Below are 16,737 nucleotides of genomic sequence, written 5' to 3'. Positions count from 1 at the left end.
TGCTTTTTTGCAAACTCTAATCTTGCCTTTCTATTTTTGGTGCTGGTCAGAGGTTTGCATCTTGCTGTGTAGCATCTGTAATTCTGTGTCAAAGTCTCCTGAGGACAGTAGATTGTCAGAGCATCACCCCAGCTTTCTGGAAGTTAGTGATTTTACAGACATGTCTTTTAGGATTCATTTTCACAGCTTTTATGATTTGTCTGTCATCAACTATTGTTGTTTTCTCAGCCGATCAGGTTGTTGTTGGTTGCTGGTGTCGCTGGTGATTTCCAAACTCTTGATTTCTCCATGCCCTTTGTTTTTGCTAGAGCTCTAACTGACTTCCTCTTTTCTTTTAGCATCCAAATTTCTTGCTTTTCTCTCAAAGTCAGCTCCCTCATCTTCATCCTGGTTTGTGTGTGTCATCATCGAATGCAAGATTCAGAATACAGAAGTAATGTGTCACGGTGCACACACGAGGGAGGAACCAGGAACATGCAGACGAGGATATAAACTCAAATATGTCTTTACTGATAACATCAAGACAGGGCAAGACAAGGCAGGGCAAACCACAGACAGGAACACCGGGGAGTAACGAGTAGACCAGACGAAGTTTAACTGAACAGACAGGACTAATATACACAGGTAAATCATAGATAATGAGATGAACATGGCTGGACAAGAATTAACTGATGATTACATATAACAAGGACAGGAAACAAACCAAATATGGGCACAAGAGGCAGGAACACATGACACACACACGACAGTTCCCTGACATAATGGATATAACTGATGCAACACATTCCCTGCTTTTAATATCTGAAGAATTAATGCAACAGGACACAGCTGATCACTTAGAAAGACCTGTGAGGCAACTGTTCCAGTACTTATGCTCACATCAGATAGAGGGATGAAACTCTAAAAGTGCTGAACTTCTTAGCTGGTAAAACATCTATGTGCTGAATCACCCAATAATAAAATGTGACATTCTGTAGTTTTGTCTCATATTCATCATTTGTAAATGTCTTGACTCCACAGCCAATAGAGCAATTTTGTCTTTACTTCTATTTATTAAAGCCAAGTATATATATATATATATATATATATATATAATTTTTACTTTTAATTTCCCATATACTGACCATATCAACACATATATTTTTTATATATATGGGACTGATTATGAGTAAAATATACATACTTTTCTTTAATTTCCTGATCTCTCTTTCCAAGAAACTGCTCCATCCTCTGAACCTCACCGCTCTGTTGTGACACCTGCACAAGAAAAATCATATCTCTGTTATTGCATCAATCAGTCAACCCAGATGACCCAGATCTCTGTCAGGTTGGCAGGTCCCACCTGATAGCGAGCAGCCTGCAGCTCCTGCAGCTGTCCCTCCAGCTCAGTGTCTCTGATCTTCAGCATGTCCCTCACCTTCAGCAGCTCCGCCTTCACCTGCACCAACTCTCCATCCACATCTTCAAGAGACACCTTGGACATGATGTTTTTAACATTGGGAGGTTAAAAAACATAGTTTGACCTACAAGTTGACATTGTGACCAACCAGCTCTTTAAATGTATATTATATATTTATTTATGAGGGACTTTTTGAATAAGAACAAAGGACATACAGAGCTACCCATGAGTCTCTGCTGCACATGGCTTTGGTCCCTCTCAGGCTGTTGCGAAACCTCAGGCTCTCGCTGTAAGACAACTTAAAGATATACTAACATACAACACAGTAACACTACACTTGACAAATGGTCACATTAGACCAATAAAAGGAAACAAAAAATGAAAACAAAAGTTACGCTGTCATTCACTCGCTGTTGACTCTTGAGCTCATCGAGTTCTGCTTGTGTTGAGTATAACGTCATCGCCACATCCAGCCACCTCTCGTTCCAGTGAGCAGACAGTTTCCTCAACTCCTCCTTTTCCCGCTCAAACTCCACCTTCATTTGCTGTTGCTCCTCTTCTTTATGCGTATACTCTGCTTCCAAGATTTGGACTTTTTTTTCCAGGTCTTGACATTTTAATTGCAGAGTCTGATTTTCTTGTTCTAGATTGTCCTGCAATTCTCTGTATATATAAAATTAATAACCTGGATCAGAGCCCAAAAAAATCTGTACAATCAATATTAATAATCATTTCCAAGCAACACTGAAGTTAGATAATGGACAGAGGTGTCCGACCTGTGTTGGCAGCATCTCTCTCCCAGCTCCATCATCTTCTCATGAAGTCCATCATCAAATGTTTTCCTCGGTTCCTCTTTCTCTCCTATCAGCTGCAAGCGCTCAGTCTCCAGAGCTGCAATCTGATTGGTTTGGATCAGTTTCTCTGCCTCCAGCTCGTGTAGCTGGTTAAGAGTCACCTGTAGTCTCTCTGTAGCTTTGGTCAGATCAGACGACAGCTTTTCGCTCAACTGAAATTCCAAAGTATTCAGAAAAGGCTTGTTCAAAACAATTCAGAACAAACTAAATAAAAAATTAAAGGGTTTTAATGAAAGCCAATCAAATTGCTTAAAAAATGTACTTAATTATTCAGTCATATATTATTATTATTTTCTAATGCTATTATTTAAAACAGTCTTTAAAATAATAGAATTTCACCTGATATAATATAATATAATTAATCTAATCTAATCTAATATATCTGGCAGAGATCATCTGGGAAAGTCAGATCTAACATTCAAATTATTAGCATAAAAAAACAAGATGTATTTTTGATATATGTCTCTTATACTCACCAAGGCTGCATTTATTAAATTAAAAATATAGAAAAAACAGTAATATTGTGAAATATTATTACATTAAAAACCCTTTTCAATGTTATTATATTTTAAATGTAATTTATTCCTGTAATGGTAAAAATTCAGTCTTCAGTGTCACAGAAATCAGAAATCATTCTAATATGCTGATTTGCTGCTCAAAAACATTTATTATTATTATCAATGGTGAAAACGGTTGTACTGATTAATATTTCTGTGAAAACTGTGAAAGACAGCATTTATTTTAAATGCTTTTTTCTGTTGCATTAATGGAGTTTTTCCTGTCACTTTGTATCAATTCAATCTGTTCTTTCTGAATAAAAGTATTAATTTCTTTCATAAATGAACCCCACATTTATGAATGGTGGCATATTTTTGTATACAGATTTGTAAAAGAGTGACCGCTGACCTCTTTAACGCAAAGCAGCTCCTCCTTCATCAACATGGTTTCCATCTTCTGTTTGTTGGTCTGGCTCTTAGCTTGAGACAGCTCAGAATGGAGCTCACACACCTGCTCAGTGAAGCCCTGTTTGCTCCTCTGCTCCCTCTGCAACTGCAGCTCCAAAGCCTGGATCCTCTGATGCAGCTCTGCTTTCTCCTTTACAGACATTTTATACCACATTACATCTAAAACAGTGCTTCTGAACTGGAGGGCTGCGACCCAGAAAAGGTCAAGGACAGCAGGGGCAATCAATGCTAAAAGCAAGTATTAAAATGTGTAGGATAAATCAATTTTGTCTGATAAAACTGTTGATATTGTGTAAGGTCATAGCGTAATATGAAATGTGATGCCAGACCTGGACAAGATGGTCTTTGTCCATTAAAGCTCCAGATAGTTTGACCTTTAAGTCATTCAGATTGTCTTCTAGTCTCCGTGTTTTAGTGGAAAATAGGTCTTTTTCCTAATAAAAGTAGATAATAGTTTTTTCTGGCAGTAATGGATGTAATAATGAAAAATGAGAGAGTTTGTTGCTCATACCAGCTCCATTTGTCCCAAACGGCTGCGGGACTCATTCAGCTGGTCCTCTAGCTCTTTCTGCATCTGTATGGAGCTGCTCAGTCTTTGTTCCAACTCTTCTGCTTGGTTAATTGCCTCCTGTTTCCTCTGTGTAAACGTTTGCGCACTTCTTAAATCTAAACTTAAGAAAATTCTTAGCAAAATCTCAGCTTTTAAAGTAACAGTTCACCCCATACTTATTTTTTTTATGTTGTTCCAAACCTGACAACACAAAAGAACATTTTTGAAGAATGTTTAGTAACACTTTACTTAAAGCCTTTATGTATAATGCATTATAAAAGTATAATAGTATATAATTCACCTTATAATGCATTGTACAGTCTCATAAATAACTATAACCACAGTTAATACATTATAACACTTATCAATTCATTGTTACACTATGCATTTAAAATGTTAGGTTATAATTATTTACGACAAGATATAATGTATAACAATGCATAATATGAGTAATTATAATACATTATACCCTTTAACAACCCTTTATAATGCAACGTACATAAAGGCTTTAAGTGTTACCGAATGTTCTTTGGACCAGAGTTATTTTAGTATTATTTACTATATTTATTTTTATGTACTCATTTTAATTCTAGTTCATTTTAGTATGTGTTTTTGCCATTCTTATTAGTATTTTTATATTACTATTCTGGATTATTATTTTAGCTTAAAATTTTTATTTATTTCAACTTTTATTGCTTCAATTTAAACTTATTTCAGTTAGTTGCCAAGGCAACATTTCTAATTTTCATTTAGTTTATATTTTACTTTATTACTTTATTATTTTTTTTTAAAACAATTTTAGTTATAGTTGACAGTAATAGCCTCGTTCAAAATCTTCTTTTGCGTTTCACATAAGAAAATCATAGAGGTTTGAACAAACATGAGGGTGAGTAAATAAGGACAAAATTTTCATTTTTGGGTGGAAAAAAAAAATCAAATCTAAGTGTTTAACCTCTTCAGAGGAGAGAAGCTGTCTCAGTGCGCTGTCTTTCTCATACTCCAGGTCGTCTGTTCTCTCCTCTGCTTTTCTGAGAGCTTCTCTGAGCTTCTTTTTCTCTTTCTCAACCTGTGGAAGCAGCAGCATACAAAACCTTCTTAATTAGATTGAAAGTATCAAAGATGAACGCTTCTCATGTACGTTTGCAGACATTTTGTGTCACACACAGTGTGCTCTACCTCTCTGAGGGCTTGGTCTTTTGCAGCGGGCAGAGTTCTGCTGAGAGGGTTTGGTGATGTGGGTGGACTTCTTCTCTCCAGGTTAGACCTCATCTTCAAAATGTCCAACTCAAGCTGCAGAACTCTTTATTTACGTGGAGTGAATCAACATATCAAATCAACACAAAAATGAAATGTGTAAAAGTGTGTCTGTTTTGCTTTTTTCAAATGTTATGGATAATTTTTCATTATAAATTATATTATTGACAGCAATTCGAGCAAAATAATAATGAAAAATTAGCATTAATTTCTTTGTTCTTGATCTCCAGTCTGATTTGAGTTGATCCAAATAGCACCTTATGCTTCAGTGGATGCAAGAATATCTGATCATCTGTACGAAGGTGTCACATGATCAATAGTACAAATGTGTGACTTAGTAAATAGTGCAGAATTCTCAATATTTATTTGCATTAAACATAGTGCTTGTTTGAAATCGTTCCAAATCTTAAAAAAATTGTTTATTTTCGGTTTTAAGGGGAAAGAAATAGAGCGATCTTAGACTTTTGGACCTCACTGTATGATACCATTCAAAGATTTGGGGTCAGTAAGATTTTTTCTTTAAAAAATCAATACTTTTATCTTGCAAAGATGCCTTCAACAGTTCAAAGTGACACTATTTATAATGTTACAAAATAGTTATATTTTAAATAAAAGCTGTTCTTTTGGAATTTCTGCTCATCACAGAATCTTGAAAAAAAGTGTCATGGTTTCCACAGAAAATATGAAGCAACACAATTGTTTTCAACAATAATAAGAAGAAATGTTTCTTTAACAGCACATTAGCATATTAAAATGATTTCTGAAGGATCTTGTGACACTGAAGACTGGAGTAATGATGCTGAAAATTCAGCTTTGCGTGACAGGAATAAATTAAATTATAAAATATATTCAAATAGAATATATTTATTTTAAATCATAATAATATTTCAGAACATTTATGTTTTACTGTATTTTTTATCAAATAAATGAATAAATGCAGCATTGGTGAGCAAAAGAGACTTTTTCAAATACAAAACATTTTACCGACCCCAAACTTTTGAATGTAGGCCTATGTATAAATAAATGAAATACTTTAAAGTCCTAAGTAGCAGTGTGTCCTTGCAAAAAAGAAAATATTGTATGTTCATTAATGTAGTTGTCACATAGAGTATGGATTCCATAAAACACCAATATAACTCACTTGTCATGTAATTCCCCTCGACGGCGGCTTTCCTCAAATCGGCTCAGCTCTGCAGCTTCCTTGTCTTGTTCAAGAGCACTCACTGCTTCAGACAGCTGCTGTGGGGGAGGAAGATCAACAGCGATGAGGGTTCCTTGTAAACAACAGCACACTTTGATATCCCTTTCCTGTTTACTGTCCCATCAAACCAATATCAAACTAAACTAATTGTAAAATTCAGTGTCTGTAGAGCTCAAACTGCTTCAACCATACCTTGTGCTTCATCTCCAGGACGTTTGAGATGCTCTGGCTTTGTTGAAGCTGAGATCCGTTGGTTTTCAGAAGGTCTGTCTGAGCATCCAGGTGACTTCTGGCCTCTCGAAGCCTCTGGATGAGCTCTGCTCTCCTCGTGCTGCTTTCCTCCAGAGCAGCTCTGAGCTCAAAGTCTTCAGCAGAAGAGTGTGCTCGTGGAGCTCCTTCTGGAGCCAGACGGGATGTCGATGACCATCTCGTCATGCCCCGGGAGCCCCTGTGTTTCTGGCTGCCAAGAGTGCTGGTTTAGAGAGATGTCAATGTGTTTATCATGCATCAGCTGGGAAAAATCATTTTGAATGTGATTCCAATGATATTGTTCCTCTCTGATATTATCATTGTGGTGTGTGGACTTCACTATTCTCATAGAGTTCGAATGATTATTAAAACTTTATATTGTTATAATTTTCTTGAAATTCCTCACCTTCAGGCAATACAAGATGTAGATGAGTTTGTTTCTTCATCAGAACAGATTTAGAGAAATTTAGCATTGCATCACTTGCTCACCAATGGAGTGAATGGGTGCCGTCAGAACGAGAGTCCAAACAGCTAATAAAAACACCACAACAATCCACAAGTAATCCACATGTCTCCAGTACATCAATTAACATCTGAAGTGAAAAGATGCATGTTTGTTAAAATAAAAAAAAATAAAAAAATTAATCATTAACTTTAAAACGTCGCTTCTGGCCAAAATACCAGTCCATAATAATCCATAATAACATTTCCTCCAGTGAAAAAGTCAATCCTCTGTTGTCCTCTCGCATCAAAATCCACCCACATATTTGTTTACAACTGTTTTCACTATTAAATGGTGACTGATCTGTGCATATTTCTCTACTGCTTCAGACGAAACGATTTTTCACTGGAGAAATTAATGTTATGAGAGGACTTATATTTGGGTCTGAAGTTAAAAAGGTCTTAATGGTGGATTTGTTTCTTACAAACATGCACCTTTTCGATTCAAGACATTAACTGATGGACTGGAGTCATGTGAATTACTTGTGGATTACTGTGATGTTTTTATCAGCTGTCTCATTATGACGGCACCCATTCACTACAGAGGATCCATTAGTGAGCAAGTGATGTAATACTAAATTTCTCCAAATCTGTGATGAAACAAACTCTACATTTTGGATGAGTGCATTTTTAGTAAAATTTCATTTTTTGGATGAGCTAGTCCTTAAAAGCACTAACCTGGTGCTGATTTTTGAGTGGTCAGTCAATCCAGATAAGCCTACACAACTCCATGCTGGAGATTTCTGAAAAGAAGCGTCATATTTGTTAAAAGTTTATAAAAGATTATTGTAAAAAAATGATTTGTTTTGATCCTCGGAGCTTCACTTTGTACATACCCGAGCTTTAAGAAGAGTTCTACTATCCCACAAGTCAAGATCCGAGAGAGCGAGGGGACTTTGAGACCTAAGAGTGCGCCAGAAAGATGTACGGCCCGGGTCAGCGTCCCATTCCTGCCCACTCCAGAATCCTGAAGGTGAAAGACTTCTTCTTTCTCCTCTCCACTTGGCCATATCCAAAAGTGAGTTGAGATACTGTGTACTCAACAACAGATTGTCCTGCCCTTATACAAAACTATTTAACATGAACCAGACAGTTTGAACCTAGCATGCCAGAGTGGCGCAACAACATGGAAACAATGCATAATGTTTATTTGTTGCTAGTAACTTGACAGTCAAGCAGTATCTGTGACAGAGGGGGCTTTGTAGCATTTGCTCTTTTATAATATGCATAATATTAAGAGTAAATATTCATAGTACTATTAATTTAGATAAATTTGTCACTAATGCTGTCTATTATTAATTTACAAATACATAATTACCAAAACAATATAAGGTACCTTTTGTATCCTTGGTGATGGTTGTTTTTCCTCCTTGTGTTTTGATTTCACACACACTCTGTACTTGACACTCAGTCAGTTTCCTTATTGAGCAGGCAGTGCTGTTGAAAGAAAAGCCTTAGCAGCAGGTATCTATGGTGACTGTCATATACAGGACGCAGCCCACCTCTTCATTTTGTGAGCTCATGGGACTATTTCTGGATGGTATGATTACAATGCTGAAGATTTAACATGTACCTGCCAGAACACTGTAACCAGTCAATAACAACAATGGAATATATTGTTACATGCAAATTAATTTAATCTATTTATTCATAATTGTTTAATTATTCTAAACATTATTAAAGTAATTATTTAAAATAATAAAATTGACCTTAAATTAATATTTTAATTATTTTTTATTGTAAATGAATTAAAGTCAGCTTTAGATTAAAAAGCTGTGCAAAATAAATAGAGGAGGAAAATAAAAGAAAGAAAGAAAGTCACGTTACCTAACTATCATGTTACCATTTCCACAAATCATGGAAATACCATGGTAATTTGAAATATAATATTGTGGTAATTCTTTGTTTTGTGGGAAATAGTACCAAGGATAATTATTTATTTTGGTCTTTATCGCTTGTTAATGTACTCGGAAAATTTACAAAGTTCAAAATCAAAGTTTAAAAATATTCGCATGTATTTTTAGTTGAGCGCTCTGATTGGTGCGATTATCTTCGTGACGTGGCAGACTTGCTAAGCCGGTCTGCGCATGCGTGACAGACATGTGGAAGAAACGTAAACAGAAGGAACAGCAGAGCATTTAACTCGTTTAAGCATTGCAGACATGTACAGAGGAGTAATCCTGTGTTTCCGCGGTCAGGGAACTTTAAACGCATTTCAAAGAGGAACGTGGTGTTTAATGCGTCGATACGTGAGAAGCGTCAGATCAGAGGATGATATAAAGAACTTCATTACAGACAACACAGAAATAGTGAGCTCCCAAAGTTTAACCCCAGAGATTTCTTTAAGACTCTTCACCCCCACCTGCCGGTTCTGGACGGAGAGACCTGAATTATGGCCTTTTCCTGATCCGTACTGGGCAATATATTGGCCCGGAGGACAGGCGCTGGCTAGGTAACAAATCACTAATAATACTAAACGCTACGGTAGATTTTAGGTTAGTTACTCAAAGATATGCTCAGTCTACCTGTGTTATTGTGTCGTTTTTATTAATGATGCAATTCTGAGTGGACTGTTTTCTCAGGTATCTGTTAAATAACCCTGATGTGTCTGGAGGCAGAAAGGTGCTGGATCTCGGCTGTGGTTGTGGAGCATCAGCCATTGCTGCCAAACTCACTGGAGCTTCCCATGTTGTTGCCAATGACATTGATCCAAGTGAGACTTGTGTTCCTCCTGCACCTCATAATTGAAATAAAAATAAGTGTGATTTGTAAAATTCAACTTGACGAGTAAACTAAATGTCCTTTCTTGCAGAGTTTATCAAAAACATGGTGGGCAAAATTATTAGAACACTATTTTCACCAGCAAAAAAAGACTTTTTTCACCAGACTTTTTTTTTTTAAGTCACTTATTTCTCTTTTGCTGTTGTTGGGGAATTACAGTTAAAACCCATGGACCAGGTATGATGAACAAAGACCAGGAGTCAGAGATGCAATTAATTAAAGAAAAATATACTGAAGAAAATAGTTGGCAGTTTCATCAGCAGAAGTCAGCTTCATCTCTCGCAATGGAGTTCGTAGGCCGCCCTGCGTACATGTTCTAGACACCAATAGTTATACTCTAACCGAGGTCACTAATTACATCAATACATAGGTAAGCAAGATTCTGGTTGGTAGATAAACTTAGAAAATCTCCACACATGGATGTAAAACTCGAAGCATATCTTCTAGTGATTATATTTGGTGACAACTGATCAGATTCAGATGCAATAGGTCTCTCCAGAGACATACAGTCCCCTCCATAAGTATTGGAACAGTACAGACAAAATTGCTCTGTTGGCTGTGGAGTCGAGACATTTGCAAATATGATTAAAAGATGAATATGAGACAAAACTACAGAATGTTACATTTTATTATTGGCCATTTCAACACATATATGTTTTACCAAATAAAAAGAACAGCACTTTTAGAGTTCATCCCACTCATTGATGTGAGCATAAGTATTGGGACAGTTGAACATAAGGCAGATATAAAAGATTAAAAGCTATTATTTAGTTGCAGATCCCTTGCACACAATCACAGCAGTGAGTCTGTGACCCATAGACATCACCAGACTCTTGGTCTCATCCTTTCAAATACTTTTCCCAGCCTTTAATGCAGCCAATCACAATTGTTGCTTGTTTGGGGGAGTTTCTGCCTTTACTCTCCTCTTCAGCTGGTGAAATTCATGTTCAATCGGATTTAAATCTGGAGATTGACTTGGGCAATCTAAGACTTTCCATTTCTTTGCCCTTATAAATTCCTTGACTGAACTGGCAGGGTGTTTTGGGTCATTGTTCTGATGCAATATGAAGCACTTCCCAATGAATCTGGTGGCATTTTCTTGAATATTGGTAGGTAAGATTGTTTTGTACCCTTCCAAATGCATTCTGCTACTGTCATCATACATTAAGTTATCAGTAAAGTTGAGAGGGCCTGTTCCAGAGACAGCCATGCATGCCCATGCCATGACACCACCTCCACCATGCTTTACAGATGAGGCTGTATGCTTGGGATCATTTGCAGTTCCCTTTTTTCCTCCACATTTTTGCTTTCCCATCACTTAGATAAAGGTTCATCTTTGTCTCATCGGTCCATAAACGCAGTTCCAAAACTCTTCTGGCTCACCTTTGTGCTTTTTTGCAAACTCTAATCTTGCCTTTCTATTTTTGGTGCTGGTGAGAGGTTTGCATCTTGCTGTGTAGCATCTGTAATTCTGTGTCAAAGTCTCCTGAGGACAGTAGATTGTCAGAGCATCCCCCCAACTTTCTGGAAGTTGTTGGTAATTTTACAGACACATCTTTTATGATTCATTTTCACAGCTTTTATGATTTGTCTGTCATCAACTACTGTTGTTTTCTCAGCCGATCAGGTCGTTGTTGGTTGTTGGAGTCGCTGGTGGTTTCCAAACTCTTGATTTCTCCATGCCCTTTGTTTTTGCTATAGCTCTAACTGACTTCCTCTTTTCTTTTAGCATCCAAATTGCTTTCTTTTCTCTCAAAGTCAGCTCCCTCATCTTCATCCTGGTTTGTGTGTGTCATCATCGAATGCAAGATTCAGAATACAGAAGTAATGGATATAACTGATACAACACATTCCCTGCTTTTAATATATGAAGAATTAATGCAACAGGACACAGCTGATCACTTAGAAAGACCTGTGAGGCAACTGTTCCAATACTTATGCTCACATCAGATAGAGGGATGAAACTCTAAAAGTGCTGTTCTTTTTATTTGGTAAAACATGTATGTGTTGAAACGGCTAATAATAAAATGTGACATTCTGTAGTTTTCTCATATTCATCTTTTAATCATATTTGTAAATGTCTTGACTCCACAGCCAACAGAGCAATTTTGTCTTTACTGTTCCAATACTTTTGGAGAGCACTGTACATCTGTTACCCTGGACATCAGGATGACGGCAAATGACGATTTCCTCCTAGAGCTCTCTCTCTGCATCTAGCTGCAAAGATAGACATTCACAGACATACGCAGAGAACACTTATCTGTACTTCAAGGTTGCCGGGCTCTGCCCTAAATATTATCAAATGTGGTTAACTACACACACACAATGAGATCAGCTTCTTAGAGAATAAAAAGGCAGACTAAAGCCATATTCAACTTATTTTCTAACATGCATAAATGTAACTTTGATAAATAATTATTCAAGAAATATTATAATTAACATTATTATGAGGGCCATTGTAGATCTGCAATCCACTCCTTCACTGTAGTGAGTCAGAAGGAAATATCAGTTTACATTTCCAAACATTCATTTTGCCATTAATTGTAATGATTCAGTGAGATTTTTGTCTGACAACAGCCAGTGCTCCACACAGAGACCAGATCTGATCATCGTCCAGTCTGTCTGGAATGACATGAAGAAACTGAGACAGACTAAATCCAAAAGAACTGTGGCAACGTCTCCAAAATGCTTCAAGAAACCTCCCTGCAAAGCTTCCTGAAAAACTATGTACAAGTGCACCGAGGGCAAAAGCTGCTTTAAACGCAAAGTATGGTCCCACCAAGTGTTAATTTAATTTAGTTAATAGAAGTTAATTGATAAAGAAAATCTATTTATGATAATATTTTTTGACAGCATCCTCATTTTACAGCATTTTTACACAAGTGCCTAAAACTTTTAACAGTACTGTAGCTTTGCAGGGAGGTTTCTTGAAGGATCTTAGAGACGTTACTACAGTTCTTCTGGATTTATTCTGTCTCAGTTTGTTCTGTTTCTTCATGTCATTCCAGACAGACTGGATGATGATCAGACCAGATCTCTGTGTGGAGCACTGGCTGTTGTCAGACAAAAATTTCACTGAATTATTATAATTACCGGCAAAATGAATGTTATGGCAAATACCGGTAAATGGAAATGTCAACTTATATTTCCTACTGACACTACAGCAAAAGATAGAAATAACTGACTTAACACAATTTTTTAGCTGGTGAAAATATTCACATTGATTATTTATAATCAATTTAATGTTTTTAACAAAAATAATTAATTTAATCATTGACAGAAAACTGTCCATTAAGGTGTATCCATTAAGTAAAAAATACTAAAATAATACTTGTAATTTGAACACACATAAATGATGTGCCACTTAGTCATAAAATGTTCAAACACAAATAATAATATGAAAATCTAATTTTTAAATAATAACATTTACATGGTTATAAGGGTCTAAAGCAAGGCTATTATAGTTAACCAAAAATAAACTAGGGGCAGTCGTGGCCTAATGATAGAGAGTTGGACTTGTAACCTGAAGGTTGTGGCAGGGATTGTAGGTGGGGGGAGTGAATAACCAACACTCTCTCCACCCTCAATACCACGACTGAGGTGAGACCCTTGAGCAAGGCACCGAACCCTCAACTGCTCCCCAGGCGCCGCAGCATTGGCTGCCCACTGCTCCGGGTGTGTGTTCACTACTGTGTGTACACTTGGATGGGAGCACAAATTCCGAGTATGGGTCACCATACTTTGCCACACACCACTTCCATTTCCCTTCCTTAAACCCATACAAAATTGTTAAAATAAATAAGTTAACTGAATTAAAATATAAGTTATATATAAAACCTTTTTATTTAAAAATCTTTGATGTACTAAACTAAACTGCAACAAGAATAAATAAAAACTATTTAGACACTTATATAACGAAACAAAAACTACAAAAATGCAACTAAATGACTAAAACATGAACTAAAATGAAAATTTAAAATATAAAATAAACACTGATTTCATGTTGGTTACACCACACTGACTGACAAACAACAGTTTTATAATATTAAACATAAGTGCTTTGTTTTGGTTTTACAGTTGCTGCCGTTGCCACAAAAATCAACTGTGAACTGAACGATCTGGACCCTTTACCTTGTGTGACAGACAACATGATCGGCTCAAAACCTGATGACTGGGACCTCATTCTTCTCGGAGACATGTTCTATGATGAAGATCTGGCTGATCGTCTGCATAAGTGGCTCCAAACATGCATAACCGCACATGGAACACAAGTGCTTATTGGTGACCCGGGACGGGCTCAATTTGAAAGCCATGACATCAGAAAATTATTACATAAACTGGCTCACTTTGAGCTGCCCGACTCAGTCAAAGAGGAGAACTATGGACTAACAAATAGCACAGTGTGGTGCTACAACTACAAACCTGATCTATAACAGCTAAAGCATTCATGTGCAAGTATATCTGCCCATCTATAATTGATGCTGTTTAATGTAAGCAAACATGTTCAATGGAACATATTCTGGAGCAGATTACTGTCATTTCATCCATATATTTTTATTTCTTATGCATTATTGTACAGTTGAAATGTTGAAAATGGAAAGTAGGTCAACAAAATTTTACATAAATATATTCTTAAATATTAAATAACATTACAATGCAAGCGCTGTAAATGCTGTAAAAAAATCATAGATTTTTTTGATTGTTTAATAAATTTGACAAGGATGATGCATATCTTTGATGAGCACATTACATTTACGACAATAAAGTTGATGTGCTGTAGTTGATGTACCGTAGGTGATAAGTCACATCAGTACACAGTCCAAGACACTTGTTGGATCTTGTTGGGACCAATAAAGTTTTGGAGCGCCTCCCTTGATTTATCTAAAAGAGACACATAGATGCACTGAAAATTTGTTGACAACAAAATATGTGTTGCATTTGATGTCCATGTGACTACCTGTAATCAGGGGACATCCATGGAAATTGAAAATTCTGATGTTGGCGCAGTTTGCAAGAACAACAGTCACAGCCACATCAGTCAAATTGCAACATCGTATCATCTGTAACTCCTGTAACAGTGCATAATTCATTTAAATAATAACACAATATTAAAATGGTCTTAATGAAAAATTTTAAATCAGTATGCAATACCTTTAGGCTGTGTGAACAAACTCCAGTTGCAAGTCCAATGACCCCTTGATCAGTTACCTTTAAATAGTGTGAATGTACAAGTAAGTATTTGGTCAAAATAATAATCATAAGTGTGCACAAAATCTTCAAACGGATTTAGAGCAGCACTATGATTTTGGTATATACCCTACCGGTCAAAAGTTTGGAATAAATAAGATTTTTAATAATTTTGAAATAACACGCTCATCAAGGTGGCATTTATTTGATCAAAAATACAATAAAAACAGTAATATTGTAAAATATTATTAAAATTTAAAATAACTGACTTATATTTGAACATATTTTATAATGTAATTTATTCCTGTGATGCAAAGCTGATTTTCAGCATCATTACATTCAGTGTCACATGATCTTTCAGAAATCATTATAATATGTTGATTTGGTACTATATAAACATTTAAACATTATTATCAATGTTGACAGTTGTGCTGCTTAATATTTTTGATCAATTTAATGCAATTAAAAATCTATCTTTTTAGTTACTGTAGTTATTAAATAATAAACATACATGTATTTAGCTCTATGTATTTATATCCAATTATTAGTGACGTTTTCTAGTTGATTATGATTAATAAAGTTTCATTATTATTAGTGCTGTCAAACGATTAATCACATCCAAAATAAGTTTTTGTTTACATTATATGTGTGTGTATATTTATTATGTATGTATGTATGTATGTATGTATATATATATATATATATATATATATATAAAATACAAACACTTGCATGTACATACTCATGAAAAATATGTTATGTTTATATGTTAAATATATTTATATATAATATAAAATATAAGAACATAAATATATGCATGTAAATACATGTAAATATTTTCAAAATATATACTGTATGTGTGTGTATTTATATATACATAAATATACACACATATTGTAAACAAAAACTTATTTTGGATGTGATTAATCGTGATTAGTCGTTTGACAGCACTAATTATTATTAACAATTAATAATATTTAGAATTAATCCTGTAATATTTTCAGGTTTAACCACTGTTATTATTTACCCCATATACCAATTTATACATTTGTAAATTAATTTATTAATAATTGACTGTTGATTAATTAGTTAATTTCAGTATTATTTTAGTACTATTTAAATTCTAATATAGTATGCATTAATATTTTTAATGCATGTTTTTTGTTATTTATATTTTCTTTCAGCTCTATTTTAAATACCCAAAAACATTTTTAATAGTTTTAGTTAATAATAACAACACTAGTTCGTTTGCCAACTAATGACTGCATATCACAAATAAAGCCCCATAAATAGCACTGATTTGTGAAAAGAATACCCTCAGAGGTGATCTCTGCACAGCTTCTTAACAGTATTGTCCTCAGCTGCAGGCAGTGGAGTTGTTGAAGTGCAGAGTCTGACACCTTGCAGTTCTGCAGATCCAGTGTGTGGGTTCCGTTGTGCACGAGCTGAAACACAAATCACACATGAGCGCGATATATTATCATCACAAATGCTCTTGTGATGGGGACGCATTACCTGGCTGATGTTGGAGTCGGTGACCGTGCCGTAAAACATCATTATTCGCAATAATCTGTCTTTCACGGCAGCAGGCAACATCCTGATCTCCTCATACCTCTCAGCAACACTGAAAGCGCACCTGCGTGCGGAGAAAACACTCAAAGAGCTGGAATTCATGCTATTAAATGAACAAAATGAATACTAACGCTTAATAAAAATCGATGTTACTCACAAGCTCATAAGATAATCTATGGTAGCCATGATTTGGTCGTTTTTACTGCTGTTTATATACCTTTATA

The 16,737-nt window shown here is 35.6% G+C and overlaps 1 protein-coding gene and 1 pseudogene across 3 annotated transcripts; one reads left to right on the top strand and one right to left on the bottom strand.

Moving 5' to 3' along the window:
- Positions 1 to 9,054: 9,054 nt before the first annotated feature.
- Positions 9,055 to 14,637, top strand: etfbkmt (electron transfer flavoprotein subunit beta lysine methyltransferase). 2 transcript variants are annotated; one of them, XM_079414061.1, is made up of 3 exons: positions 9,055 to 9,425; positions 9,556 to 9,686; positions 13,832 to 14,637. In XM_079414061.1, exons 1-3 carry the CDS (start codon positions 9,136 to 9,138, stop codon positions 14,185 to 14,187), a joined length of 777 nt encoding a protein of 258 aa, XP_079270187.1. In that variant the 5' UTR covers positions 9,055 to 9,135; the 3' UTR covers positions 14,188 to 14,637. The 2 variants fall into 2 exon arrangements, with proteins under 2 accessions (XP_079270187.1, XP_079270188.1); XM_079414062.1 differs by having other exon boundaries at positions 9,070 to 9,425; positions 9,592 to 9,686; positions 13,832 to 14,532.
- Positions 14,544 to 16,717, bottom strand: LOC306868069 (protein AMN1 homolog; annotated as a pseudogene). Its single transcript, XR_013786130.1, has 5 exons — positions 16,457 to 16,717; positions 16,257 to 16,386; positions 14,906 to 14,962; positions 14,712 to 14,823; positions 14,544 to 14,635 (listed from the first exon to the last, which is right to left on the bottom strand). The product of XR_013786130.1 is annotated as a protein AMN1 homolog (transcript).
- Between the last annotated feature and the right edge of the window lie 20 nt (positions 16,718 to 16,737).

The sequence above is a fragment of the Barbus barbus genome (assembly GCF_936440315.1).
Source record: "Barbus barbus genome assembly, chromosome: 50".
Classification (NCBI taxonomy): Eukaryota; Metazoa; Chordata; class Actinopteri; order Cypriniformes; family Cyprinidae; genus Barbus; species Barbus barbus.
Note: the sequence above shows the minus strand (reverse complement) of the source record. Positions and strands in the feature narration are given on the sequence as shown.

Bases quoted from the DNA above. Each gene is read 5' to 3' on its own strand.
- etfbkmt (XM_079414061.1), top strand. From the start codon at position 9,136: ATGTACAGAGGAGTAATCCTGTGTTTCCGCGGTCAGGGAACTTTAAAC. The intron at 9,426-9,555 runs GTAACAAATCAC...CTGTTTTCTCAG, and splicing joins GGAGGACAGGCGCTGGCTAG to GTATCTGTTAAATAACCCTG. The intron at 9,687-13,831 runs GTGAGACTTGTG...TTGGTTTTACAG, and splicing joins TGCCAATGACATTGATCCAA to TTGCTGCCGTTGCCACAAAA.